Source organism: Mustelus asterias, unplaced genomic scaffold, assembly GCF_964213995.1.
Source record: "Mustelus asterias unplaced genomic scaffold, sMusAst1.hap1.1 HAP1_SCAFFOLD_1743, whole genome shotgun sequence".
Taxonomy (NCBI): Eukaryota; Metazoa; Chordata; class Chondrichthyes; order Carcharhiniformes; family Triakidae; genus Mustelus; species Mustelus asterias.
The window spans coordinates 45490-72145 of NW_027591688.1; the positions used below are offsets into that span (position 1 = coordinate 45490).

General features: G+C 49.0%; 1 protein-coding gene across 1 annotated transcript in view; it reads left to right on the forward strand.

The window, feature by feature from the left end:
* Positions 1–22554, forward strand: part of tbk1 (TANK-binding kinase 1) — a 63479-nt gene extending 40925 nt beyond the window's left edge. Inside the window, exons 13-20 of the mRNA XM_078206733.1 lie at positions 854–975; positions 1076–1152; positions 1938–1977; positions 10226–10327; positions 11722–11818; positions 15327–15436; positions 18735–18806; positions 20434–22554. Of these exons, the coding sequence (XP_078062859.1) occupies positions 854–975; positions 1076–1152; positions 1938–1977; positions 10226–10327; positions 11722–11818; positions 15327–15436; positions 18735–18806; positions 20434–20485 (672 nt within the window). The 3' untranslated portion in view covers positions 20486–22554. The remainder of the gene's footprint in view (positions 1–853; positions 976–1075; positions 1153–1937; positions 1978–10225; positions 10328–11721; positions 11819–15326; positions 15437–18734; positions 18807–20433) is intronic.
* Positions 22555–26656: the final 4102 nt, after the last annotated feature.

Consider the following 26656-nt stretch of genomic DNA (forward strand, 5'->3'; position numbering starts at 1 on the left):
TAGCAAATACCATTAGCTTTCGGAGCGGAGCAGTGCTCCGAAAGCTAATGGTATTTGCTACCAAATAAACCTGTTGGACTTTAACCTGGTGTTAAAACCCTTACTGTGTTGACCCCAGTCCAACGCCGGCAGCTCCACATCATGACAACAGTTAAGATGTGACCAGACTAAGTTGAATTTAATAGTCTTGAGTTCTTTTGTTTTTATAAATGTTTCCCAAGAGCTTTCTCTATGTAGCTCCCTTTATGTTATTGCCCCCTCGCCCTGTTCGCAAAACCATTAGGCCACCCAGTTTATAAGTGCATTTGGAACTTTAAGGCTGGCATATCTTTTCTTTTATTCATTCGTGGGACATGGGCGTCGCTGGCTGGCCAGCATTTATTGCCCATCCCTAGTTACACTTAGTCAGAGAACAGTTGAGAGTCAGCCACATTGCTGTGGCTCTGGAGTCACAAGTAGGCCCAGACCAGGTAAGGATGGCAGATTTCCTTCCCTAAAGGACATCAGTGAACCAGATGGGTTTTTCCGACAATGGGTTTCATGGTCATCCGTAGATTCTTAATCCCAGATATTTTTTATTGAATTCAAATTCCACCATGTGCTATGGTTGGATTCGAACCCAGATCCCCAGAACATTAGCTGAGTTTCTGGACTAATAGTCTAGCAATAATACCGGCAGGCCATCGCTTCCGCTATTGGTCAGAGGAGATTTTTGTCTGCTCTGGGTGCAAAGTTTTACCCGAAGCAGCTATGCTCCCACTTCTTCCCTTCAGAAATGGATTATAAAAGGTTTTATTGACCCTCCCTGATCATTCGAAATACATACAAGTTCAAAGCATTTTTTTCTTTGTAGTTGACAGATTCTTTGGAATCCATAAACCGTGACTTGAAGGACATTGAAGGCGCTTTTTTGCCTGGGAGCCAGTTGTCTGGTCAATGGGCGTATGAAAAAGGGACACATCCAGAAGACAGAAAGTGAGCTTAAATTTTCTGACGCGTTACCTGCTTCTTTTTGTTGTTGCCTTTGGCAGGAGCCGCCAATCCTCTTCACATAAAATATCTCTTCCTGTTTCAGTATTGAAAAGCTTCAGGTACTTCTGGACTTGATAACTGAGATCTACCATCAATTCAAACAGGATAAAGCGTTGCACAGTAAGGAGACACACTTTGTAAACCGGGTCAGTGAAGGCTGGTGGCTCAGCCACAGTCCAAAGGCGGACCCCTGATCTCCAAGTTAAAGAGTTTGGCCCTTTACGGAATCATGCCTTTAAGAGGAAGAGTGCAATCCCTTTAAACCCCTTACCTCGGAAAAGTAACGGCGGCCAGACCTTGGACATGGCGGGGATGGGTGGTAAAAATTTTGATGTTGAGTTAACGGGATTCTTCCCTTATGTGGGAAGAGGCAAGAAGTGAGCACTTTCTCAATCGAGCTCTTCCCCAGATGTTGCCTGAATGAGAATCTAGTTTAAGACTTTTTCCAGCTTATAACGCTGGAGTGAGTTTGAGCAGTTATCCAGTTGCGTTCTCATTGCCAAGTGAAACACTGGGCGCGATTACTTTATTATCATAGAATCCCTACAGTGCAGAAGGAGGCCATTCAGCCCATCAAGTCTGCACCGACAACAATCCCACCCAGGCCCTGTTACCGTAACACCACATATTTACTCTGCTAATCCCCCTAACACTACAATTAATTTAGCATGGCCAGTCAACCTAACCCGCACATCTTTGGAGTGTGGGAGGAAACCGGAGCACCCGGAGGAAACCCACGCAGACACGGGGAGAACATGCAAACTCCACACAGACAGTGACCCAAGCCGGGAATCAAACCCGGATCCCTGGCGCTGTGAGGCAGCAGTGCTAATCACTGTGCCACCATGAGAGAGCAAGTTTGGAAGTTTTGATTGAGTTTATCCCAAATGTTCTTTCTCTTTCAGAGCTGCCGTACAACGAGGAGCAGATTCACAAATTTGATAAGTAAGTATTCAGTATGTGGCGGATTGATTCTTATTGCTCATGTCCCAAGAGCTGTGTTTTCAATTTGCTATTGTTTTGTTACAAACACCTGTTAACATCATCTTCAAAAAACTGACTGCCATGTGTGACACATGACGTGGAGATGCCGGCGTTGGACTGGGGTGGGCACAGTAAGAAGTTTCACAACTCCAGGTTAAAGTCCAACAGATTTATTTGGGATCACGAGCTTTCAGGGCGCTGCTCCTTCATCAGGTGACACACACGCACACAAGGGGGTTGATTTTCCGAATCCAAGCTGCCAGGAGGAGGAGCCACCTGTGGATGTTGGGAATCTGGGAAGAGAGTCAAGAGTACACGGTTCCCACGATTTTTTCCACCCTTTGACCGTGAAGATTGGAAAATCACGGGCAGCATGTCTCTGAATTTCCAATGTTCCCCATCTTGCTTCTGGATGTGCGCTCGTCGATTGGATTCTCGATTGGTGCTGTGTGCGCAGCAACTGAATTAGTGGAGCATCGCGGAAGACCGAAGAGCAGTCTGCTCAGAAACCTGGTCACCCATATAAGGACACTACCTCCTGTGAATCAGTTTACTCCGCCCCTTTTTTTTTTGAGGGGCGGGGTAGTAGAGCAGTGTCTCATTTGACTTGACAAATGATCACACTGACACAATTTAGAGATTTACCAAATCGCATTGTGCATTTTGTTTGGGGTCACGAGCTTTCAGAGCGCTGCTCCTTCATCAGGTGAGGGGGGAGCGGCACTCCGAAAGCTCGTGATTCCAGGTGGACCTGTTGGACTTTGGCCTGGTGTTGTGAGACTTCTAACCGTGCCCACCCCAATCCAACACCGGCATCTCCACATCATGGAACCCATTGCCACAGAGGGCTATGGAAGGCCAGGTCATTGAGTGTCCTTAAGATGAGATGGATAGATTCTTGATCAATAAGGGGACCAAGGGTTATGGGGAGAAGGCAAGAGAATGGTGATGAGAATCACATCAGCCGTGATTGAATGGCAGAGGAGACTCGATGGGCCGAATGGCCTAATTCTGCTCCATATCTTATGGTCTTATTTGCAAGCAATAGGAGTGCTTTTCCTGCTCAAGGGGCTGACGCTTAATATTGCCAGTGCTGCTAGTCATCACTTTCTTTATTCATTTGTGGAACATGGTCGCTGGCTGGCCAGCATCTCCACATCATGACTACCATCGACACCGCAAACTGCCGGCTCCAAGTGGAGAGGATCTCCAAGAAGATCGCGCATATCGACACCGACATCAAGTTTCTACAAACATGCAAGAAAGCAGACAAGATACCGAAAGGACTACGGATCACGAACCCACTCAGGTCAACCTTTAACACAGACTACGCTGAGAGACTTTGCCGTCGCACCTCTCTCACCCTCCTCAAACACCTCGTACACCAGCTCTACAGCAAACGCCGCAGCCTGGAAACCAAGATCGAATCCATATTCTCAACTTGCGTTCAGGACGCAGACCAGCTGCGAAACTCTGCCAAGCAGATGAGACAAAGGAACTACACCATCTACATGCACACCAAGAACAGGAAAGTTGAGAAACTCGGCATCACCACCAGCAGCAACCAAGCCTCCCCCGGTACCACAGTAGAAAAGCCGGCATCTCCACATCAGCATTTATTGCCCATCCCTAGTTGCTCTTGGTCAGAGAGCAGATGAGAGTCAACCACATTGCTGTGGCTCTGGAGTCACATGTAGGCCAGACCGGGTAAGGACGGCAGATTTCCTTCACTAAAGGACATGAGTGAACCCAGATGGGTTTTTCCAACAATCGACAATGATCATCAGTAGATTCTTAGATTTTTTTTTTCCATTGAATTCAAATTTTACCATCTGCCGTGGCGGGATTCGAACCCGAGTCCCCAGAACATGAGCTGAGTTTCTGGATTAATCGTCCGATAATACCACTAGGCCATCGCCTCCCCCCACTGTAGAGCCATCTAGAAATGGCGAAAGTGCCTGACTGATTGATGCAATGCTGAGCTGACTTCGCGAAGTCAACGTCCTGAAGCTGGAGTAAAATGTTATATTTCTTTACCATAGAATCCCTACAGTGCAGAATCGGCCCATCGAGTCCGCACCGACCAGAATCCCACCCAGGGCCCTATTCCCGCAACCCCCCATATTTACCCTCCTAATCCCCCCCGACACTAGGGTCAATTTAGCATGGCCAATCAACCTAACCCGGACACCTTTTGGCTGTGGGAGGAAACCCACGCAGGCACGGGGAGAATGTGCAGACTCCACACACACACACTGAGGCTGGCATTGAACCTGGACCCTGGCGCTGTGAGGCAGCAGCGCCAACCACTCAACTTGAGCCCCGCCTTTGCTTCAGAATGCTCGGGCTGCATCTTATCTTTTGGCAGTGAGGCCCTGGCTAAAACTTGTGAGGTTAGAAATGTGATTGTAATGTTTTTAAAGGTCAAACCGCCTGAGACTGCTGAAAGGAAAGGGGAGACTTCCTCTGATTGAAGCAAATGGTAAACACGTAAGGAGTGTAAGCAGCCTTATCAGTGTTCCTTAAACCAAAACAAAAAAGACTCAGACCTGCTGAGCGTTTGCCAGCATTTCCTATTCTCACTTCAGACTTCCAGCATCTGCAGTAGTTTGCTTTTGGTTTCAGTTCAGGGTTGATCCAGGACAATATTGCAACCTCACAGTTAAAATGTGAAGATTCCCGACAGCCATTAGCTACTACCTCACCCGACTGTCCCCTGCCCAATCGGGCCAGAACCGGGGAGCGGCGCGGGCTTGGAGGGCCGAAGGGCCTGTTCCTGTGCTGTATTGTTCTTTGTTCTTTGTTCACACAGACCAGCCTGAAGACAGGATTAATAACTCATCTATTCATCCGCAAGTTTGATTCCTCTTTTCCCTGCTCTTCTTTAGCTTCAGGAGTCATAGAATCCCAACAGTGCAGAAGGAGGCCATTCGGCCCATCAAGCCTGCCCCGACCACAATCCCACCCAGGCCCTATTCACATGAACTTCTCGTATTTACCCTGCTAATCCCCCTGACACTGGGGTTAATTTATCATGGTCAATCAACCTTAACCCGCACATCTTTGGACTGTGGGAGGAAACCGGAGCACCCGGAGGAAACCCACACAGACACAGGGAGAATGTGCAAACTCCACACAGACAGTGACCCGAGGCCGGAATCAAACCCGTGTCCCTGGCGCTGTGAGGCAGCAGTGCTAACCACTGTGCCACCGTGCCACCCCAAAAGTGAATATCCAGGAGCAATGAACGTCCTCAGTTTCCAAGAGTCCGACTTGCTTCGTCCTTATTATAGAGTCATAAACCGGAACTCCACCACCTCACCCGCCCGGAATCGGAGCGGGTGAGGCCCCGACAATGGAAATCTTTTTTGACCTCGGGCGGGAATTTCCGGTCTCACCCAATTGAGGCCGTGAAATCAGGCTGATAGAGTTTTACAGCACAAAGAGAGGCCGTTCAGCCCATCTTGCTGGCCATCAAGAACCTATTTATCCTAATCCCATTTTCCAGCACTTGGTCCGTGGCCTTGTAGGCTACGGTTTTTCAAGTGCTCATCTAAATGCTTCTCAAATGTTGTGAGGGTTCCTGCCTCTATCACCCTTTCAGGCAGAGAGTTCCAAATTCCCACCCCCCTCTGGGTGACAAAACCTTTCCTCAAATCCCCACTAAATCTCCAGTGCCTTAAATCTATATTCCCCCTGGTTATTGACCCCTCTATTCAGGAGAAATGTTTTTTCCTATCTACAGAAAATGCTGCAAAATCTCAGCAGGTCTGACAGCAACTGTGGAGAGTGAATAGAACCAATGTTTCCAACCTGGATGACCCTTCATCAGAGATCTTCCATTCTCGAAACGTTGGCTCTATTCTCTCTCCGCTGATACTGTCAGACCTGCTGAGATTTTCCAGCATCTTCTGTTTTTTTGTTTCGGATTCCAGCATCTGCTTTTTTCTTCCTTTCTACTCTCAGTCCCTCTTAGTTTTGTACACCTCGGGCAGGTCCCCCCCCGCCGCCCCCCCCCCCCCCCTCAGCCTTCTCTGCCAACAAAACCTCCCGTCACCAGGTACGCAAGACGAGTGTTTAATTCGTCCCTCCTTCCCCTGAATGTGGGAAGGTGTCTACTTGGCGCTTGTGTAAGCCTGCCCATGACCATCAGGCCCCTCAGAATGTCAAAGGGTCATCTAGACTCGAAACATTGGCTCGGTGGCGGCACGGTAGCACAGTGGCTAGCACTGCTGCTTCACAGCTCCAGGGACCTGGGTTCGATTCCCGGCTTGGGTCACTGTCTGTGTGGAGTTTGCACATTCTCCTCGTGTCTGCGTGGGTTTCCTCCAGGTGCTCCGGTTTCCTCCCACACTCCAAAGATGTGCGGGTTAGGTTGATTGGCTATGCTAAAATTGCCCTTAGTGTTCTGAGATACGTAGGTTAGAGGGATTAGTGGGTAAATATGTAGGGATATGGGGGTAGGGCCTGGGTGGGATTGTGGTCGGTGCAGACTCGATGGGCCGAATGGCCTCTTTCTGTGCTGTAGGGTTTCTATGATTCTCTCCCCACTGATGCTGTCAGAGCTGCTGAGATTTCCCAGCAGTTTCTGTTTTTCCTTCAGAATGACGTTGGGTTAATGAGCGAGAGGCAGTGTTTCTATCAGAGTGTGCACAAGACACAATTCAGAAACCACATCATCTATGCTGGGGGTTAGATTGCAGGACAGTCTCTGCACAGGAAACACTATCATTGCTGCCAGCTTACAAGAGCCATGATGTGGAGATGCCGGCATTGGACTGGGATGGGCACAGCAAGAAGTCTCAGGTTAAAGTCCAGCAGGTTTGTTTGGGATCACGAGTTTTCGCAGCGCCGCTCCTTCCTCAGGTGAGCCACTCAACCTGATGAAGGAGCAGCCTTCCAAAAGCTCGTGATTCCAAATAAACCAGTTGGACTTTAACCTGGTGCTGTGAGACTACTTAATGAGCTTACAAGAGAGCGACTTTTTAAAGAAAAGCATTGCAGTAGGATAATTAGCAATGACTTTGTATCGGTCACAGTGTTTGTTCGGATCCTGCTGTGGGTCCTAGTTTCTGTTCCCAGGTCTATTGTATCGCCAATGCAGTAAAGGAAGCCATCCCGGTTTCCCAACCACTGAAATGGTTGGATGGACAATTGACTTATTCTGTTGTGGGCCGGCAGCACCTCTGGCCTGATTGCCCCCGACACTGCAGCCAGATTTGCATTATTCATTCATGGGGTGTGCACGTCACTGGCAAGGCCAGCATCACATTGACCATCCCCCCTTGTTCCAAACTGCGTGGCATGCTCGGCCACTTCAGAGTCTGCCACCTGGGCGTGAGATTGGAATCGTGCACGCTAGACTGGGTATGGATTATAGGTTTCTGTTCCTAGAGGGCATCTGTAGATCATAGAATCCCTATAGTGCAGAAGGAGGCCATTCGGCCCATCGCGCCCATACTGACAACCCCACCCAGGCCCTTATTCCCATAACCCCATATATTTACCCTGCTAATCTCTATGGCACTAATTTAGCATGGCCAATCAACCTAACCTGCACACCTTTGGACTGTGGGAGGAAACCGGAGCACCCGGAGGAAACCCGCGAATGTGATCGATGCCCACGTTCTCCACTTTGATTTTTGGGCACAATGGTTAGCACTGCTGCCTCACCGCGCCAGGGTCCCAGATTCAATTCCAGCCTCGGGTTACTATCCGTGTGGAGTTTGCAGTTCTCCCTGCGTCTGCGTGGGTTTCCTCCGGGTGCTCCGGTTTCCTCCCACAGTCCGAAAGGTGTGCCATGCTAAATTGACCCTAGTGTCAGGGGGACTAGAGGGTAAACGCGTGGGGTTACGGGAATAGGGCCTGGGTAGGAGTGTGGTTGGTGCAGACTCGATAGGCCGAATGGCCTCATTCTGTACTTTAGAGATTCTATGATTATAGAACCAGATGGTATAATGCACCCAGGAACTAGAAGATCACCCCCTGAAAGTCACCTAAATAACTGTCGATTATTTCTTCCTCTTATTTTAATATTTATTTTCCATTAATGAGAGCTGGTGATCTTGTAGCAGGTGCCACAACCTCCCGTACACCAGCATGAGGGAGCTGAATTATCAGCATATATAGGCGTGCTGTTATAGCAATTATGCCATTATTATGCTGTATGAGCTTAGTAACATGATATTGTGTGAGTAATAGAACATAGAACATAGAAAAAATACAGCACAAACAGGCCCTTCGGCCCACAAGTTGCGCCGGTCATGTCCCTACCTAGCTTATATATAGGCTTACTTATAACCCTCAATCCTATTCAGTCCCATGTACTCATCCAGAAATCTCTTAAAAGACCCTATCGAGTTTGCCTCCACCACCACTGACGGCAGCCGATTCCACTCACCCACCACCCTCTGAGTGAAAAACTTACCCCTGACATCTCCTCTGTACCTACTCCCCAGCACCTTAAACCTGTGTCCTCTCGTAGTAGCCATTTCAGCCCTGGGAAAAAGCCTCCAAGAATCCACCCAATCTATACCTCTCAACATCTTGTACACCTCTATCAGGTCACCTCTCATCCTTCGTCTCTCCAAGGAGAAAAGACCGAGCTCCCTCAGCCTATCCTCATAAGGCATGCCAACCAATCCAGGCAACATCCTTGTAAATCTTCTCTGCACCCTTTCAATCATTTCCACATCCCTCCTGTAATGAGGCGACCAGAACTGAGCACAGTACTCTAAGTGAGGTCTGACGAGGGTCTTATAAAGCTGCAACATTATCTCCCGACTCCTAAACTCAATCCCACAATTGATGAAGGCCAGCACACCATACGCCTTCTTAACCACCACCTCTACCTGCGAGTCCTATGGACCCGGACCCCAAGGTCCTTCTGATTCTCTACACTGCTAAGAGTCTTACCCTTGATATTATACTCCTTCATCCCATTTGACCTGCCAAAATGGAGCACTACACATTTATCTGGGTTGAAGTCCATCTGCCACTTCTCCGCCCAGTCTTGCATCCTATCTATGTCACGCTGCAGCTTCTGACATCCCTCCAACCTATCCACAACACCACCAACCTTTGTGTCGTCGGCAAACTTACCAACCCATCCCTCCACTTTCTCATCCAGGTCATTTATGAAAATGACAAACAGCAAGGGTCCCAGAACAGATCCCTGGGGCACTCCACTGGTGACTGACCTCCATTCAGAAAAAGACCCGTCTACAACCACTCTGCCTTCTGCAAGCAAGCCAGTTCTGAATCCACAAAGCAACAACCCCTTGGATCCCATGCCCTCTCACTTTCTCGAGAAGTCTTGCATGGGGGACCTTATCGAACGCCTTGCTGAAGTCCATGTAAACCACATCTACTGCTTTTCCTTCGTCAATGTGTTTAGTCACATTTTCAAAGAACTCCACCAGGCTCGTAAGGCACGATTTGCCTTTGACAAAGCTGTACTGACTACTTTTGAGCATACTAAACTTCTCTGAATGTTCATAAATCCTGTCCCTCAGGATCTTCTCCATCAACATTTCTACAGTTGAAAGTTTTCACTGAGACAGCCTTGGTTGTAAATGTTGAAAAAATATTTCCAAGACTTTTGAGTTGAGAGAGATTAATGTGAGGAATTGTGGCATGCTAATTTTGTGTGGCAGTACAAATTGCAGTTGTGCAAATTAATTAAATTAATTTGACCTGGCATACATACCAGAAAGTGCATCCGAGTGACAATTTGAGACCAATTTGTTCAGTGACACCTCCCACAAGAGCTGAAACAAGACCACCACCCACAAAAACAAATGCTACACACCTTGTCCAGAAGTCCCCCCCCAACCTGTCTCCCATCCAAGGCCATGTTTTACAATATAGCTACTTGTATGTTGATCTTCAAGTCCTGCCCCCGCTCGTCTCTTAATTGCTGTTGAATGTCCCTTGTTTTGCTTCACAAACACTAAATGCCCATTACAGCAGAGTACGATAGTATAAAGGAAAGCTTTAATCTGGCCCTTTGTGTAATGGCACATTTAACATCTGACTGAGTGCCGCCCAACCTACTGATACTGCAAGGACCAATGCAGTCAGCATTCATTGTCCCCGAACTGCACAATACCACAGTTGAGCTTTAAAGTGCCCTAAAAATATTATTTCCAACAATACTTTGTCACCCTCGAACATGTTAACATCTCAGAATGATATTTTATAATTTTAGGCAAAAGATGTGGCTCCATGCGTCCAAAGCAATGTCCTTGTTCAAAGACGAATGTGTGGCAAACTATCAATCGTTTCTTGAAGTGGCAGGCGAGTGGATGAAGTGAGTTCTGATTTTTTTAAAAATTTGATTGAGAATTTTAGCACACTTTGGAATTATCATTTGACAACTCGAGCCTATTGCTATGTCTGTGACTAAGGTACATCAACAGTTGACACTCACTGTCGACGAGTCAGTATAGCAATGGAGTTCTGAGCATCACAAATATGAAAAGACCAGCTGCTGGCACAGTGGTTAGCACTGCCGCCTCACAGCGCCAGGGACCCGGGTTCAATTCCGGCCTTGGGTGACTGTGCGGAGTCTGCACGTTCTCCCCGCGTCTGCGTGGGTTTCCTCCAAGAGCTCCAGTTTCCTCCCACAGTCCAAAGGTGTGCTGGTTAGGTGGATTGGCCATGCTAAATTGCCCCTTAGTGTCAAGGGGGGTTAGCAGGGTAAATACGTGAGGTTACGGGGATAGGGCCTGGGTGGGGTTGTTGGCGGCACAGGCCGAGTTACCTCCTCTGCACCTTTGAGGAGGGATTCTTCTCCCTGATTTTAAAATTGTTCCTTAAAACCTACCCCTTTGACCCACGGTGGCACAGTGGTTAGCACTGCTGCCTCACAGCGCCAGGGACCCAGGTTCGATTCCTGGCTTGGGTCACTGTCTGTGTGGAGTTTGCGCGTTCTCCCAATGTCTGCGTGGGTTTCCTCCGGGTGCTCCGGTTTCCTCCCACAGTCCAAAGATGTGCTGGTTACATGCATTGGCCGTGCTAAATTCTCCCTCAGTGTACCCGAACAGTGTGGCGACTAGGGGATTTTCACAGTAACTTCATTGCAGGTTTATAAAATGATGAAGGGGATAGATAGAGTGAACGTTCAAAGACTATTTCCTCGGGTGGATGGAGCTATTACAAGGGGGCATAACTATAGGGTTCATGGTGGGAGATATAGGAAGGATATCAGAGGTAGGTTCTTTACACAGAGAGTGGTTGGGGTGTGGAATGGACTGCCTGCAGTGATAGTGAAGTCAGACACTTTAGACACATTTAAGCGGTTATTGGATAGGCACATGGAGCACACCAGGATGATAGGGAGTGGGATAGCTTGATCTTGGTTTCAGATAAAGCTCGGCACAACATCGTGGGCCGAAGGGCCTGTTCTGTGCTGTACTGTTCTATGTTCTATTGCAATGTTAATGTAAGCCTTACTTGTTGCTAATAAATAAATAGGCATTTGATCATCTGCATGCTGCTCGTGATACTGCACTAATGCCTTGCAGTGTATTATTATGTTGAAAATGCTATCTAAATGCAAATTGCTGCTATGGTTGTGTATCCCGAGCATTGTCGCTTTCTCTGTGTAATTGCAAGAGCCTTGTAATAATCTAACGGTGATGTTTTCTGTAGTTGTGTGACAGTGGAATGAATTTGCTGAAATGAGGTCTGCTTCCTCCACAGGACGATGCATTTTCTGAGAAAGCAAGTCCAGAGTGTTGCCAATCAGTTTGTAAACATTGAGCAGGAAGTATTCACGTACCAGGAACATATCAAAAAGGTATAGCTGTTTGGATCCTGCGGAAATAAACAACAGTCTCTCTCAATCAATTTCCAGTCAATAGACGACAGGGTGGCACAGTGGTTAGCACTGCTGCCTCACAGCACCAGGGACCCGGGTTCAATTCCAGCCTCGGGTCACTGGCTGCGTGGAGTTTGCACATTCTCCCCATGTCTGCGTGGGTTTCCTCCGAGTGCTCCAGTTTCCTCCCTCAGTCCTGAAAGATGTGCGGGTTAGGTTGATTGGCCACGCTCCATTGCCCCTTAGTGTCAGGGGGATCGACAGGGTAAGCATGTAGGATTACGGGAATAAGGCTTGGGTGGGATTGTGGGTCGGTGCAGACTCGATGGGCCCAATGGCCTCCTCCTGCACTGTAGGGATTCTATGACGTGGGTGATTCTGATGAGGCTGAATTTGTTGCCCTCAGAGAATGGCAGATGTTCCTTCTTGACTTGTGCTTGACTGACTTGCTTGGTTTTCGTGGCTTGCTGGACCACTTCCCAGGGGATCCAGAGTCTGCCCCTGGAGTCACGCCAATGTTACCAGTCCTCCAGGATTGTCCTGCGGGAATTGGAAACTAAACTCCGGCGAACAAACCTGGAAGAAAAATCACGAGGGACATCACAAAAGATTGTACATTCCTCGCCTGTTTCCTGGAGCACTTCAATTTATCGAAGGAGAATGAAGATGTTTGACTGGCCGTCAGATTTGCTGATGAAGACCGTGTTTCCTTTTCAATTGGTGTGTGAAGGCAGGGAGCTGAAAGGATAATCATGTTGGGTTACCAATGGGGAGTTAAAGGCCATTTCAAGAATACATCCAATTAAAGTGGGCAGTCTTTGGCCACTCAGTGTCAGGCGCGGCTGGGGGGTGAGTGTTCTTTCCCCGATTCCTTATCACGCCGGAACTGCGTGCTCACACCCTCCAGGTTGTTGATCACAGTACCGTACCCCCAATTTAATTTCTCCCTGGTTGTTTGTGGTGGGATTGAATCACACAAAAACATTTGTGATTAATTACAATTAACATTTCACTCATCTTCTCGCGCCCTCCCTCTCTCTCTCTCGCCCTCCCTCTCTCTCTCTCGCCCTCCCTCTCTCTCTCTCTCGCCCTCCCTCTCTCTTGCCCTCCCTCTCTCTCTTGCGGCCTCCCTCTCTCTCTCTCGCCCTCCCTCTCTCTTTCTCGCCCTCCCTCTCTCTCTTGCGGCCTCCCTCTCTCTCCCTCGCCCTCCCTCTCTCTCTCTCGCCCTCCCTCTCTCTCGCCCTCCCTCTCTCTCTCTCGCCCTCCCTCTCTCTCTCTCGCCCTCCCTCTCTCTCTCTCGCCCTCCCTCTCTCGCCCTCCCTCTCTCTCTCGCCCTCCCTCTCTCTCTCTTGCCCTCCCTCTCTCGCCCCTCCCTCTCTCTCCCTCTCTCCCTCCTGCCCTCCCTCCCTCCCTCTCGGGCTCCCTCCCTCCCTCTCGGGCTCCCTCCCTCTCTTCTCGCCCTCCCTCCCTCTCTTTCGCCCTCCCTCCCTCTCTTTCGCCCTCCCTCCCTCTCTTTCGCCCTCCCTCCCTCTCTTTCGCCCTCCCTCCCTCTCTTTCGCCCTCCCTCCCTCTCTTTCGCCCTCCCTCCTCTCTTTCGCCCTCCCTCCCTCTCTTTCGCCCTCCCTCCCTCTCTTTCGCCCTCCCTCCCTCTCTTTCGCCCTCCCTCCCTCTCTTTCGCCCTCCCTCCCTCTCTTTCGCCCTCCCTCCCTCTCTTTCGCCCTCCCTCCCTCTCTTTCGCCCTCCCTCCCTCTCTTTCGCCCTCCCTCCCTCTCTTTCGCCCTCCCTCCCTCTCTTTCGCCCTCCCTCCCTCTCTTTCGCCCTCCCTCCCTCTCTTTCGCCCTCCCTCCCTCTCTTTCGCCCTCCCTCCCTCTCTTTCGCCCTCCCTCCCTCTCTTTCGCCCTCCCTCCCTCTCTTCTCGCCCTCCCTCCCTCTCTTTCGCCCTCCCTCCCTCTCTCTCGCCCTCCCTCCCACCCTCTCTCTCGCCCTCCCTCCCTCCCTCCCTCCCTCCCTCCCTCCCTCCCTCCCTCCCTCTCTCTTGCCCTCCCTCTCTCTTGCCCTCCCATCCTCCCTCTCTCTCACCCTCCCTCCCTCCCTCTCTCTCGCCCTCCCTCCTCCCTCTCTCTCGCCCTCCCTCCCTCCCTCTCTCTCGCCCTCCCTCCCTCCCTCTCTCTCGCCCTTCCCCTCCCTCTCTCTCGCCCTCCCTCCTCTCTCTCGCCCTCCCTCCCTCCTCTCTCGCCCTCCCTCCCTCCCTCTCTCTCGCCCTCCCTCCCTCCTCTCTCGCCCTCCCTCCCTCCTCTCTCGCCCTCCCTCCTCTCTCTCTCGCCCTCCCTCCCTCCCTCTCTCTCGCCCTCCCTCCCTCCCTCTCTCTCGCCCTCCCTCCCTCCCTCTCTCTCGCCCTCCCTCCCTCCCTCTCTCTCGCCCTCCCTCCCTCCCTCTCGCCCTCCCTCCCTCCCTCTCTCTCTCCCTCCCTCCCTCCCTCTCTCTCTCCCTCCCTCCCTCCCTCTCTCTCTCCCTCCCTCCCTCCCTCTCTCTCGCCCTCCCTCCCTCCCTCCCTCTCTCTCGCCCTCCCTCCCTCCCTCCCTCTCTCTCGCCCCTCCCTCCCTCCTCTCTCTCGCCCTCCCTCCCTCCTCTCTCTCGCCCTCCCTCCCTCCCTCTCTCTCGCCCTCCCTCCCTCTCTCTCGCCCTCCCTCCCTCCCTCTCTCTCGCCCACCCTCTCTCTTGCCCTCCCTCCCTTCCTCCCTCTCTCTCGCCCTCCCTCTCTCTCTCGCCCTCCCTCTCTCTCTCTCTCGCCCTCCCTCCCTCTCTCTCTCGCCCTCCCTCCCTCTCTCTCTCGCCCTCCCTCCCTCTCTCTCTCGCCCTCCCTCCCTCTCTCTCTCGCCCTCCCTCCCTCTCTCTCTCGCTCTCTCTCTCTCGCCCTCCCTCCTTCCCTCTCTCTCGCCCTCCCTCTCTCTCTCTCTCGGCCTCCCTCTCTCTCTCTCTCGCCCTCCCTCTCTCTCTCTCTCGCCCTCGCTCTCTCCCTCTCTCTCGCCCTCCCTCTCTCTCTCTCTCGGCCTCCCTCTCTCTCTCTCTCGCCCTCCCTCTCTCTCTCTCTCGCCCTCGCTCTCTCCCTCCCTCTCTCTCCCTCCCTCTCGCCCTCCCTCCCTCCCTCCCGCCTTCCCTCCCTCCCTCCCTCTCTCTCGCCCTCCCTCCCTCTCTCTCGCCCTCCTCCCTCCCTCTCGCCCTCCCTCCTCCCTCTCGCCCTCCCTCCCTCTCTCTCGCCCTCCCTCCCTCCCTCTCTCTCGCCCTCCCCCCCTCCCTTCTCTCGCCCTCCCCTCCTCCCTCTCTCTCACCCTCCCTCTCTCTCTCCCTCTCGCCCTCCCTCTCTCTCTCCCTCTCGCCCTCCCTCTCTCTCTTTCTTCCTCCCTCCCTCCTTCTCTCTTTCCCCCTCTCTCTCTCTCTCTTTCCCTCCCTCTCTCTCGCCCTCCCTCCCCCTATTTTGCCCTCATAGCTACAGGAGCTGCTGCCTCAGAAAGCACTAATGGCAACGTCTAGTGATTGGAAACCTGCGGGGTCGCTGGCTTACCCGAGTCAGAATACTTTGATGGAAATGACCATTGGGTAAATATTTTTGCAGTGATATCAAGCACATCATAAAGGAGCTGATTCCCAGCGTTCAATGCTGCCAATTCACCAACCTTATCTCAATCACTGTTTGGTTTTAATTGTGTGTATGGCTACCTCCCACAAACCCTTCTAATTTGACAGGGAACAGTTGATCTTTCCGACTGCCAAGAGGATGGGCAGCACAGTGTGTTAGCACTGCTGCCTCACAGCGCCAGGGACCCAGGTTCGATTCCAGCCTCGGGTCACTGTCTGTGCAGAGTCTGTACGTTCTCCCCATGTCTGCATGGGTTTCCTCCAGGTGCTCCGGTTTTCTCCCACAGTCCGAAAGGCGTGCGGGTTAGGTGCGTTGGCCATGCTAAATTCTCCCTCCGTGTACCCGAACAGGTGCCGGAGTGTGGCGACTCGGGGATTTTCACAGTAACGTCATTAGATGTAAGCCTACTTGTGACACGAATAAATAAACTTTAAAAAACAATGCTTTCAGCTGCCAAGGCCTTAAACTCTGGAGTTCCCTCTCCTAAACTCTCACTTCCTTTAGGGTACACCAGTGACCTTCCCTTTCAGCCCAAGCTAATTCTAATCAATCCTAATATCTCATTATGTGGCTTGGTGTCGATTTTGTTTGTTGATTCTTCTGTTGAATACCTTGAGACGTTTTCCATTGAAGGCGTTCCATGAATGTAAGTTGTTTTTGGAATGCAGTGGGAGGTGTTAGGAGTCAATTATTAGGGACCATAAGTTTAAGATGCGAGGGGCAAGGTTTAAAGGGGCGGCACAGTGGTTAGCGCTGCTGCCTCACAGCGCCAGGGTCCCAGGTTCGATTCCCGGCTTGGGTCACCGTCTGTGCAGAGTCTGCACATTCTCCCCGTGTCTGCGCGGGTTCCCTCCGGGTGCTCCGGTTTCCTCCCACAGTCCGAAAGACGTGCCGGTTAGGTGCGTTGGCCATGCTAAATTCTCCCTCAGTGTGCCCGAACAGGCGCCGGAGTGTGGCGACTAGGGGATTTTCACAGTAACTTCATTGCAGTGTTAATGTAAGCCTTACTGGTGACACTAATAAATAAACTTTAAAGGAGATGTACGAAGCAAATTTTTACACAGAGGGTGATGGGTGCCTGGAACTCGCTGCCGGGGGGAGGTAGTGGAAGCGGATACGATGGTGACTTTTAAGGGGGCGTCTGGACAAATACATGAATGGGATGGGAATAGAGGGACATGGTTCCTGGAAGGGTAGGGGGTTTTAGTTTAGTTGGGCAGTGTGGTCGGTGCAGGCTTGGAGGGCTGAAGGGCCTGTTCCTGTGCTGTAATTTTCTTCGTTCTTAGCTGTTCGATTCATCTCCTGAATACGATTTGGAGCAAGGCTTAATGAGAGAAACCAGATGGGCGAAAAGTGTCCTGCTTGAGCAGCGCATGTGCAGTGGAATAAAAACAATTAGGCAGGTGATAAGCACACACTGGGTAAATGTGACCAACACGAGAAATTATATTCGTTAAGGGACTGGGTATAAGTGGCCCAAGAGTGAAATGTTCCTTCCGCCTTTCCTTTAAATATTTAACCAACCTGGTCGTAAATAACAGAAATTAAATAACATTGAGCGTACTCCGGGGAAGGTGGCTAATATAGAGAATAAATCTCTTAAAAAGCCCTTAGAATCTCCTCTCCTGGGGCTCTGTACCGTCTAATGATGTGTGGAGGGCAGCTTAATTTAGATAATGAGCCACATAGTAGTCACAGAGATAGAACATAGAACAGTACAGCACAGAACAGGCCCTTCGGCCCACGATGTTGTGCCGAGCTTTATCTGAAACCAAGATCAAGCTATCCCACTCCCTATCATCCTGGTGTGCTCCATGTGCCTATCCAATAACCGCTTAAATGTTCCTAAAGTGTCTGACTCCACTATCACTGCAGGCAGTCCATTCCACACCCCAACCACTCTCTGCGTAAAGAACCTACCTCTGATATCCTTCCTATATCTCCCACCATGAACCCTATAGTTATGCCCCCTTGTAATAGCTCCATCCACCCGAGGAAATAGTCTTTGAACTTTCACTCTATCTATCCCCTTCATCATTTTATAAACCTCTATTAAGTCTCCCCTCAGCCTCCTCCGCTCCAGAGAGAACAGCCCTAGCTCCCTCAACCTTTCCTCATAAGACCTACCCTCCAAACCAGGCAGCATCCTGGTAAATCTCCTCTGCACTCTTTCCAGCGCTTCCACATCCTTCTTATAGTGAGGTGACCAGAACTGCACACAATATTCCAAATGTGGTCTCACCAAGGTCCTGTACAGTTGCAGCATAACCCCACGGCTCTTAAACTCCAACCCCCTGTTAATAAAAGCTAACACACTATAGGCCTTCTTCACAGCTCTATCCACTTGAGTGGCACCCTTTAGAGATCTGTGGATATGAACCCCAAGATCTCTCTGTTCCTCCACAGTCTTCAGAACCCTACCTTTGACCCTGTAATCCACATTTAAATTAGTCCTACCAAAATGAATCACCTCACATTTATCAGGGTTAAACTCCATTTGCCATTTTTCAGCCCAGCTTTGCATCCTATCTATGTCTCTTTGCAGCCTACAACAGCCCTCCACCTCATCCACTACTCCACCAATCTTGGTGTCATCAGCAAATTTACTGATCCACCCTTCAGCCCCCTCCTCTAAGTCATTAATAAAAATCACAAAGAGCAGAGGACCAAGCACTGATCCCTGTGGCACTCCACTAGCAACCTGCCTCCAATCCGAAAAATTTCCACCCACCACCACCCTTTATCCCTTTATAAAATAAGACGGTTTTGGAGTTTTTTGGATGCTGAATGTGGCACCGTGGTTAGCAGTACAGCCTCACGTCACCAGGGACTCAGCCTTGAGTGTCCATCTGTGTGGAGTCTGCATGTTCTCCCCGAGTCTGCGTGGGTTTCCTCCGGGTGCTCCGGTTTCCTCCCACACTTCGAAGATGTGCGGGTTAGGTGGATTGGCCATGCTAAATTATCCCTTAGTGTCAGGGGGACTAGCTAGGGTAAATATGTGGGTTTATAGGGATAGGGCCCAATGGGATTGTTGTTGGTGCAGGCTCGATGGGCTGAATGGCCTCCCTCGCTGTAGGGATTCTGTGATTCTCTGAAAGTTACGCGACGTTTCTTTTACTTTGCAAAGTGACAAACATTGCTTTGAGTTTCAGTGTTGTGATTTGAAATGGGATTTGGGATTGCAGCGGATTGGAAGTGGACAGGAAAAGGATAAGATGCTCTTCCTCTTCAAAATGCACGATTTAAATCTTTCTGCAGAATGAAGAAACTGAAGGAAGAGATGGAGGGAGTCGTGAAGGAGCTTGCCGAGAATAATCACATCCTGGAGAGGTAAATGGAGTCTTCATTTAGTAACCCTGTAAACCCCCCCCCCACACAGACACACACACACACACAATCACACACACAATTACAGTGCAGTGGGAGAAATAACCACAAGTGGAAAGCCCAGCTTCAGGACGTGCCAAAGCGCTACACAGCTGGTCACTTCTCCCAAGTGTAGTCGATGTTGGAAAGTCAGCAGCCATTTTGTGCACAGCAAGCTCCCACAAACAGCAGACAGTTCAAATGCACCAGTTATTAAAAATTAGTGCACCACAACACACCAAGGCGCTCCATCACACAGACACCCATGCTCCAAACCTTTAAAATCATCAGAACTAATTCTTTCATTGTTAATCCATTTGGAATATTGATGCACGGAAGGAATGTGTGTCCAGGATCGAAAAAAGGAAATCCCACCTGAGGGGTGGCACAGTGGTTAGCGCTGCTGCCTCATAGCGCCAGGGACCCGGGTTCGATTCCTGGCTTGGGTCACTATCTGAGCAGAATCTACATGTTCTCCCCGTGTCTGCGTGGGTTTCCTCCCACGGTCCAAAGATGTGCGGGTTAGGCGGATTGGCAAGGCTAAATTGCCCTGAGGCCAGGGGGACCAGCTAGGGTAAATGCATTGGGTTGTGGAGAAAGGGCCTGGGTGGGATTGTGGTCGGTGCAGACTCGATGGGCCGAATGGCCTCGTTCTGCTGCACTGTAGGATTCTATGGGTTTCATAACTGCAGAATCCGAAGTTTAGCAGCAAATCTCAGTCATCTTTCTTTGGCAGCAGTTATGTTAGAAATAATAGTTTTATTGGTGCATAAACACATCAATTATGGAAATGAATTAGCCCCATAACAAATCAGCAAAATAACCCTTTGGGTAATTTTCAACATTTCCCCCTTCAGTAATTGCCCAAAAATTAATCCTTTGTAAACTTAATTAAGAAAAACTTTTTAGTAACCCTCCAAGAGTTACACATTTAATTGTTCCAAAATAAGTTTCTCAATTGGGGTGGCACAGTGGTTAGCACTGCTGCTCACAGCTCCAGGGACCTGGGTTCAATTCCCGGTTTGGGTCACTGTCTGTGCGGATCTGCATGTTCTCCCCGTGTCTGCGTGGGTTTCCTCCGGGTGCTCCGGTTTCCTCCCACGGTCCAAAGATGTGCGGGTTAGGTTGGTTGGCCATGCTAAATTGCCCCTTAGTGTCCTGGGATGCGTAGGTTAGAGGGATTACTGGGGTAAATATGTGGGGTGTCCGAGATATGGCCTGAGTGGGATTGTTGTTGGTGCAGACTCGATGGGCCGAATGGCTTCCTTCTGCACTCTAGGGTTTCTATCCATTCTATCCAATTAGGAGAATGTGTATTTTTTTTGGACTTGGACTTGCAAGTAGTCATTTGGTAGCACTGAGTATTGCTGAAAAAAGACGTGTTGTTGAAGTTTTTCCTCTTGCACTCATCAGAACAATTCGCAAGAATACCAAATGTAAAGGGAACAACAATTTATACTTCATGAGAAGAGACCCCCCATCTCCCCACCTCACAAAGAGATTCTCTGGGATGAGTTTCACAGTAACTTAATTGCAGTGTTAATGGAAGCCTACTTGTGACTAATAAATAAACCTAACTTGTTTCCAACAGGTTTGGAGCTTTGACAGTGGACGGAGGAATTCAGAATGCCGATCACCTCTAAGCGGGAGCGGGCAGTCCCATACTGTTCAGCAAACACCACCGTTCCTTCCAGTTCTTAATCCGAGCAAGCCCTGCTCTAAATCTTTTTCTTTTGTAAAACTGTGAAAGTTAAGACTGAAATGTACATGAAAGGAAAACTGGAAATCTCAGGGTAGTTTCTTCTCCTCCTTTCGCTCTACTTTCCTGGTGTAAATCCCCTCCCCAAACCTCGCCATCCATGTCAATTGAACAATGACAAAATCCTATAACACTCTCTCATTCCCACATGTACTTATTCTGCGGGGTGTGCTCTGCACGTTAGCAATGTCAAAACAAATCTGTTTATGGTAACGTGTCCTTTACTCCAACTCGTGATGGTTGCTTACATTTATTTAGCGCCTGATGCAGCTAAGTGGCCCAATGTGTGTCATGCTGGTGGTCAGAGCCAATGGGAGTCGGGAGGGAGAGTTGAGGAAACTGGCCAGAAACGTGATCCAAGAGGGTATATTTCAAGAAGGTTTTACCCTCAGAAGGATGGGGTGCAGCAACAGCAAGCGGGCAGGGTGAGGGTGTCTCACTGTCTCACCAGCTGCTCACACTCACCTTCCACTCCTTAGCTGGGTACCACTTGTCACAAAGTTGGCCTTCGATTTGCCAAACTGTTTAATGTGGCTGTTGCCTTGGCTTTTGCCATGTGTTGCCCCAGTTTTTAACTTCAGCTGTGACCCACATTGAGGCAGTTGTTACCCTCGTTGCTATATACACATTAAAACCCAATAATTGGATGAGATCAGTGGAAGCTAAAGGCTGATTGTGCCTTTGTAAAGAATGTGAATACAGCCCCCTGTTATTTGTATATATTGTATATTGTATGCATAACTTAACTTTTACATCTTCTATTGAATAGAATGGCCAGTGCAGATGGAAGATGAGCAAATTTTATTTTATGGGAAGCAGTTCTGCTTTTTTAAAAATTAGTTAATGGAATGTGAGCGTCACTGGTAAGGCTGGCCTTGGTTGGCCATCCCCTGTTGCCCTTGAGAAGGTGGTGGTGAGCTGCCTTCCTGAACCGCTGCTGTCCAAATGTCACTCCCGCAGTGCCCTGAGGGAGGGACTCTGGAATTTTGAACCAACACCAGTGAAGGAATGGCAAAAATTCCCCAAAATCGGGTTTGTCTCTTGATGGGGAGCTCATGGGTGGCGGCATTCCCATGCCCCTGTTGCCCCTGTTCTCCGAGGTGGTAGAGGTCACAGGTCTGGAAGGTGCCATCAAAGGATCCTTGGCAAGTTGCTCCAGTACATCTCGCACTTGGTGCACCCGGGTGCCACTGAGCGAGGGGGGGGGCGAATGTTTAAAGTGGCGGATGGGGTGCCAGTCAAGTGGGGCTACTTTATCCTGGGTGGTGTTGAGCTTGTTGAGTGATGTTGGAGTTGCACCCATCCAGGCAAGTGGGGAGTATTCCATCACACTCCTGACTTGTGCCTTGGTAGATGGTGGGCAGGCTTTGGGGAATCAGGAGGTGAGCTAGGTGCTGCAGAATTCCCAGCCTTTGCCCTGCTCTTGTAAGTTTCTTCTCATGGGTGACCCCCATGGGTGACCTTTGTGATGCCATGTGCTTATAACTATATCATTAATTCTCACATTCTTGACACGCTGCCTAGTCACTTCCTTATAATCAAGTTGCACTCCTAATTGACTAGGACAGTGGAATTGAAGTGTTTCCTATATTATCTGTAAATTACCAAAAAAAATTATATTTTCAAACTCTTATAATCAAGGATACATTTGATAATTTTGTTTGTGAGGTAAAATGCTGCCTGGATAAGTTGACCAAAGGTATTCTAATGCTGACTGGACTAAATGCTATAGCAAATATGAAATATTTTTGACCTGGAAACACACACATCTCTTGTGATACAGTTAAGAACTGCAGAGTGAATCAGGGTTTTACTTTCAATAAAGTACTGAAACCCCTTGGTTTAACAATCTGTTATGTCTAATTGTATGCCGTATGTTTGGAAGCCATCTCTAATAGAGTGAAAATCTTATATCTGTGTCTACCATCTGTCTACTAAATCTTCCTGTTGTCACACCTGTGTCGTGGTTTTTTTTTTGCTAGTTTGCTCCAGATGGAATAGTGTGGACACCGTACTTTAAAACGGCTGTGAAAGGGTGGCGGGGTGGTTTCAGAAGAGATTAACTGAAATATTTCCAGGAATGAGGAATTACAGTCATCTAGAGTTTATGTTTGTTCACGGGATGTGGGCGTCGCTGGCAAGGCCAACATTTGGTGTCCATCCCCTAATTGCCATTGAGAAGGTGGTGGTGAGCTGTCTTCTTGAACCACGTGCCTGCTGCCCTTGTCCTTCTAGGTAGTAGATGTCCTTGGATTGGAAGCTGGGATTGTTCTCCTTGGAGCAAAGAGGGCCAAGAGGAGATCTGAAAGAAGTATTTAAAATCGTGAACGGTTTATAAAGAGTAAATAAAGGGAAACCGCTTCCACTGGCTGAAGGGTCAATAATGAGAAGGCGCAGAGGTGAACAAAAGGTGACATGAGGGAAAGCTTTTTGATAACAGCGTGAGGTCTAGTTTGGACCAGGGAGCGGCGCGGGCTTGGAGGGCCTGTTCCTGTGCTGTATTGTTCTTTGTTAGTATTGGGAATGTAATTCTTGATAGGGTGGTAGTATTGGATAATACATGAAGCAGAGGAAATTGCAGGTATGTGGGGAGAAAGAGCTGGGGAGTGAACTAACTGGATTGCTCTTTGAAAAATCTAGCACAGGCTCGAGGGCGAATGGCCTCCTGTCCTGTATAATTCTATGATTCTGTAATTTTAAACACCTCTATCTGCATCTAAACTGGAGCAGTCCACATTAATTTGTGCATTTTATGTATTAGAACACTGGGCCCTTTAGCCCAGCCTCTGACCTCTTGTTGTTTATCCTGCACCTCAGCAGTGACCCTAATTCTACATGCCACCTTGTGTTGGCTTGTCACTTCTATCTGACTTTCTATCCACCACCTCTCGGACCTACTCTTGAATGCTGAGCTTCTCCAGGTGTGTTCCATAGCTTCGGAATTCTCCTTCTTCCCGGCCCCAAATCTTCCATGTTTATTCAGGATTCCGTGTCTCTCCTCTTTCTATAAAAGTGTTCAACCACTGGAAACGGGGGAGATTTTTGAATCTCCCACCTGCGCAGAAAAGGGTGCCGGCTGCCTGAAGATAGCAGGGGATGGTTTTCCCTCACACCTGGGGCCAAGTGACCACTTCAGTAAGAACCACTTCAGTAAGAGAGAACCTGCATTTGTGTAGCCACCTTTCGCAACCTCGGGGCACCCCAAGTGTTTTACAGCCAATTGTGAACCATCTGATTCCTTTAGGGAAGGAAATCTGCCGTCCTTACCCGGCGTGGCCCACATGCGACTCCAGATCCACAACAGGTGCCGTTGACTCTAAAATGCCCTCTGGAACGGAGGGCAGTTAGGGATGGGCAATAAATGCTGGCCCAGCCAGTGATGCCCACATCCTGTTAAATGAATTTTTATGGGGTGTGTAGTCACTGGCGATGTAGGAAGTGTAGCAACTAGTTTGCATTCAGCAAGTTCCCCTCGAGCAACAATGTGATAAGCAGATAATCTCTACAGTAACATTGGGTAGTGTTTTGAGGAATCCCAGTGCTACACACCACACAGTTTTAGCTGAGGGTGTCCTCCAAGTTCCCCATAAAATGGCCAGAGACGCTGGCAGACAAAAAAAACCTAGCTTTGTTTTTTGCAAAAATATACTTTATTCCTAAAACATCTGCAAGAGCATCACGTGTCAAAAATAACACACAATAGGGTAAAATTCAGGTTCTCTGCATTCATCAAGTTGTATTCTGAGATGCTTCAATAAATACAGTCAAATAAACGTTCTATCCATTTCAAAACGGTCGTTACACATGGTCTCAGGGTGTCCAAGTTGTCTATAGGTTGCTATCGGGGCTGCTTCCATATATTTGTGATACATTTAATTATTCATTATATATTCAATGAGTTTTCAATAGATTTTCTCAGACCTATCTGCGTCTGGGCTCCAGACGCCAGGTTCTGGCACCACTGCAGCAACCTAATGATCTACCTTACCCATGTGATAGGCTGACCTTCACATGGCCGTGCAGGGCGTCTTGGTGGCACAGTGGTTAGCATTGCTGCCTCACAGCGCCAGGGACCCGGATTCGATTCCCGGCTTGGGTCACTGTGTGGAGTCTGCACTTTCTCCCCGTGTCTGCGTGGGTTTCTTCCGGGTGCTCCGGTTTCCTCCCACAGTCCGAAAGAGGTGCTGGTTAGGTGCACTGGCCATGCTAAATCCTCCCTCAGTGTACCCGAACAGGCACCAGAGTGTGGCGACTAGAGGGATATTCACAGTAACTTCATTGCAGTGTCAATGTAAGCCTACTTGGGACATGAATAAAACAAAACTGACATTATTTATGTGGCATCTTTCATGGCTTCAGGATGTCCCCCAGCTCTTTACAAATAGCTTTGAAATGCTGTCCTTGCTGCAATGTGGGTGTCATGACAGCCAATTAACACAGCAAGCTCCCACAAACAGCAATTGGATAATGACCAGATAATCTGACTGCAGTTGTTGATGGAATAAGATTGGCTAGTTCACATGACCATCAGCCTGTTTTGAACGCAGCTTCCATGGCTATCAAATCCTGAGTTTGGTCTTGACCTTCTGGCTCAGACGCTACCACAGGAGCTCCACTTACTCCTGTTATATGGATGTGAGCTGGCACTTATTGCCCACCCCTATTTGCCCTTGAGAAGGTGGTGCAACATAATTGTACATCATAGAGTCATAAAGTTCCTACAGCGCAGAAAGAGGTGCTATAATTCAAGTCAGAAACTCCAAAGTGTTTTATGAAGTCCGCCTGGGCCATAAGTTCTGTACTTTGAATTTGGCTAGGGTGAACATAAGATATTTTACTTCAGGTATGATTCAAGTGACCCACGAGGGAGCTTTTATCAAACAAAGTTTATTTAAATATACAGTTAACATGTATGGAAAGAAAATTAGCAATAACTTTTACTAATTACAAACAAGAAAAAAACAATCATGCTACTGTATAACCCTTAATGAATATAGGAATTGTCCCAAACAAACCAATCCCATAAAGAAAACCCTTTCCACAGGTTTAACACAGCAAAGACTAGTGCTCACGTGATACTGGAATTTAGTCCTTTGGTTGAATGCTGCAGTTCTCTTGAGGTGCACACAAAGAACAAAGAACAGTACAGCATAGGAAACAGGCCCTTCGGCCCTCCAAGCCTGTGCCGCTCATTGGTCCAACTAGACCATTCGTTTGTACCCCTCCATTCTCAGACTGCTAATGTGACTATCCAGGTAAGTCTTAAACGATGCCAGCGTGTCTGCCTCCACCACCCTACTTGGCAGTGCATTCCAGGCCCCCATCACTCTGTGTGTAAAAAAACGTCCCTCTGATATCTGAGTTATACCTCGCCCCTCTCACCTTGACCCTGTGACCCCTCGTGATCGTCACCTCCGACCTGGGAAAAAGCTTCCCACTGTTCACCCTATCTATACCCTTCATAATTTTGTACACCTCTATTAGGTCTCCCTTCATTCTCCGTCTTTCCAGGGAGAACAAGCCCAGTTTACCCAATCTCTCCTCATAGCTAAGACCCTCCATACCAGGCAAGCACACAGACAAGCTTGGAGTCAGAACAGCTTACCAAAACACCAGGGAGAGAGACTCTAGTCAAGCCAACCACCAATAGCAGATTTGCTATTCCGGGAAGATCAGGAACCTTGCTTCCTGCTAACAGCAGCATTTCCAAAACCAGGGAGAGAGAAAGAAACACTTCTTTTCAGCTTGATGTCCCTTCTAAAACTGAAAATGAATCCTTAGATTTTTTTCCTGGGGAGGAACTTTGACTTGTCAATCAATCTTCCCCCTCATGATGCAAGGTTATAAAAGATCCCAGAGTAAAAATAAACAAAACCCCATTTAAGCCACTGAAGTGACAATATAAAGACTTCTAGCAAACGGCCTGGCAACAATGAGCAAAAAAAACTGAAAAGATCTGCTTACAACTGCAGGGAACATGATTTGTAAAATAATTCTTAAAGGTACACTAACGTCACGGAGGCCATTCGGCCCATCAAGCTTGCACTGATAATCC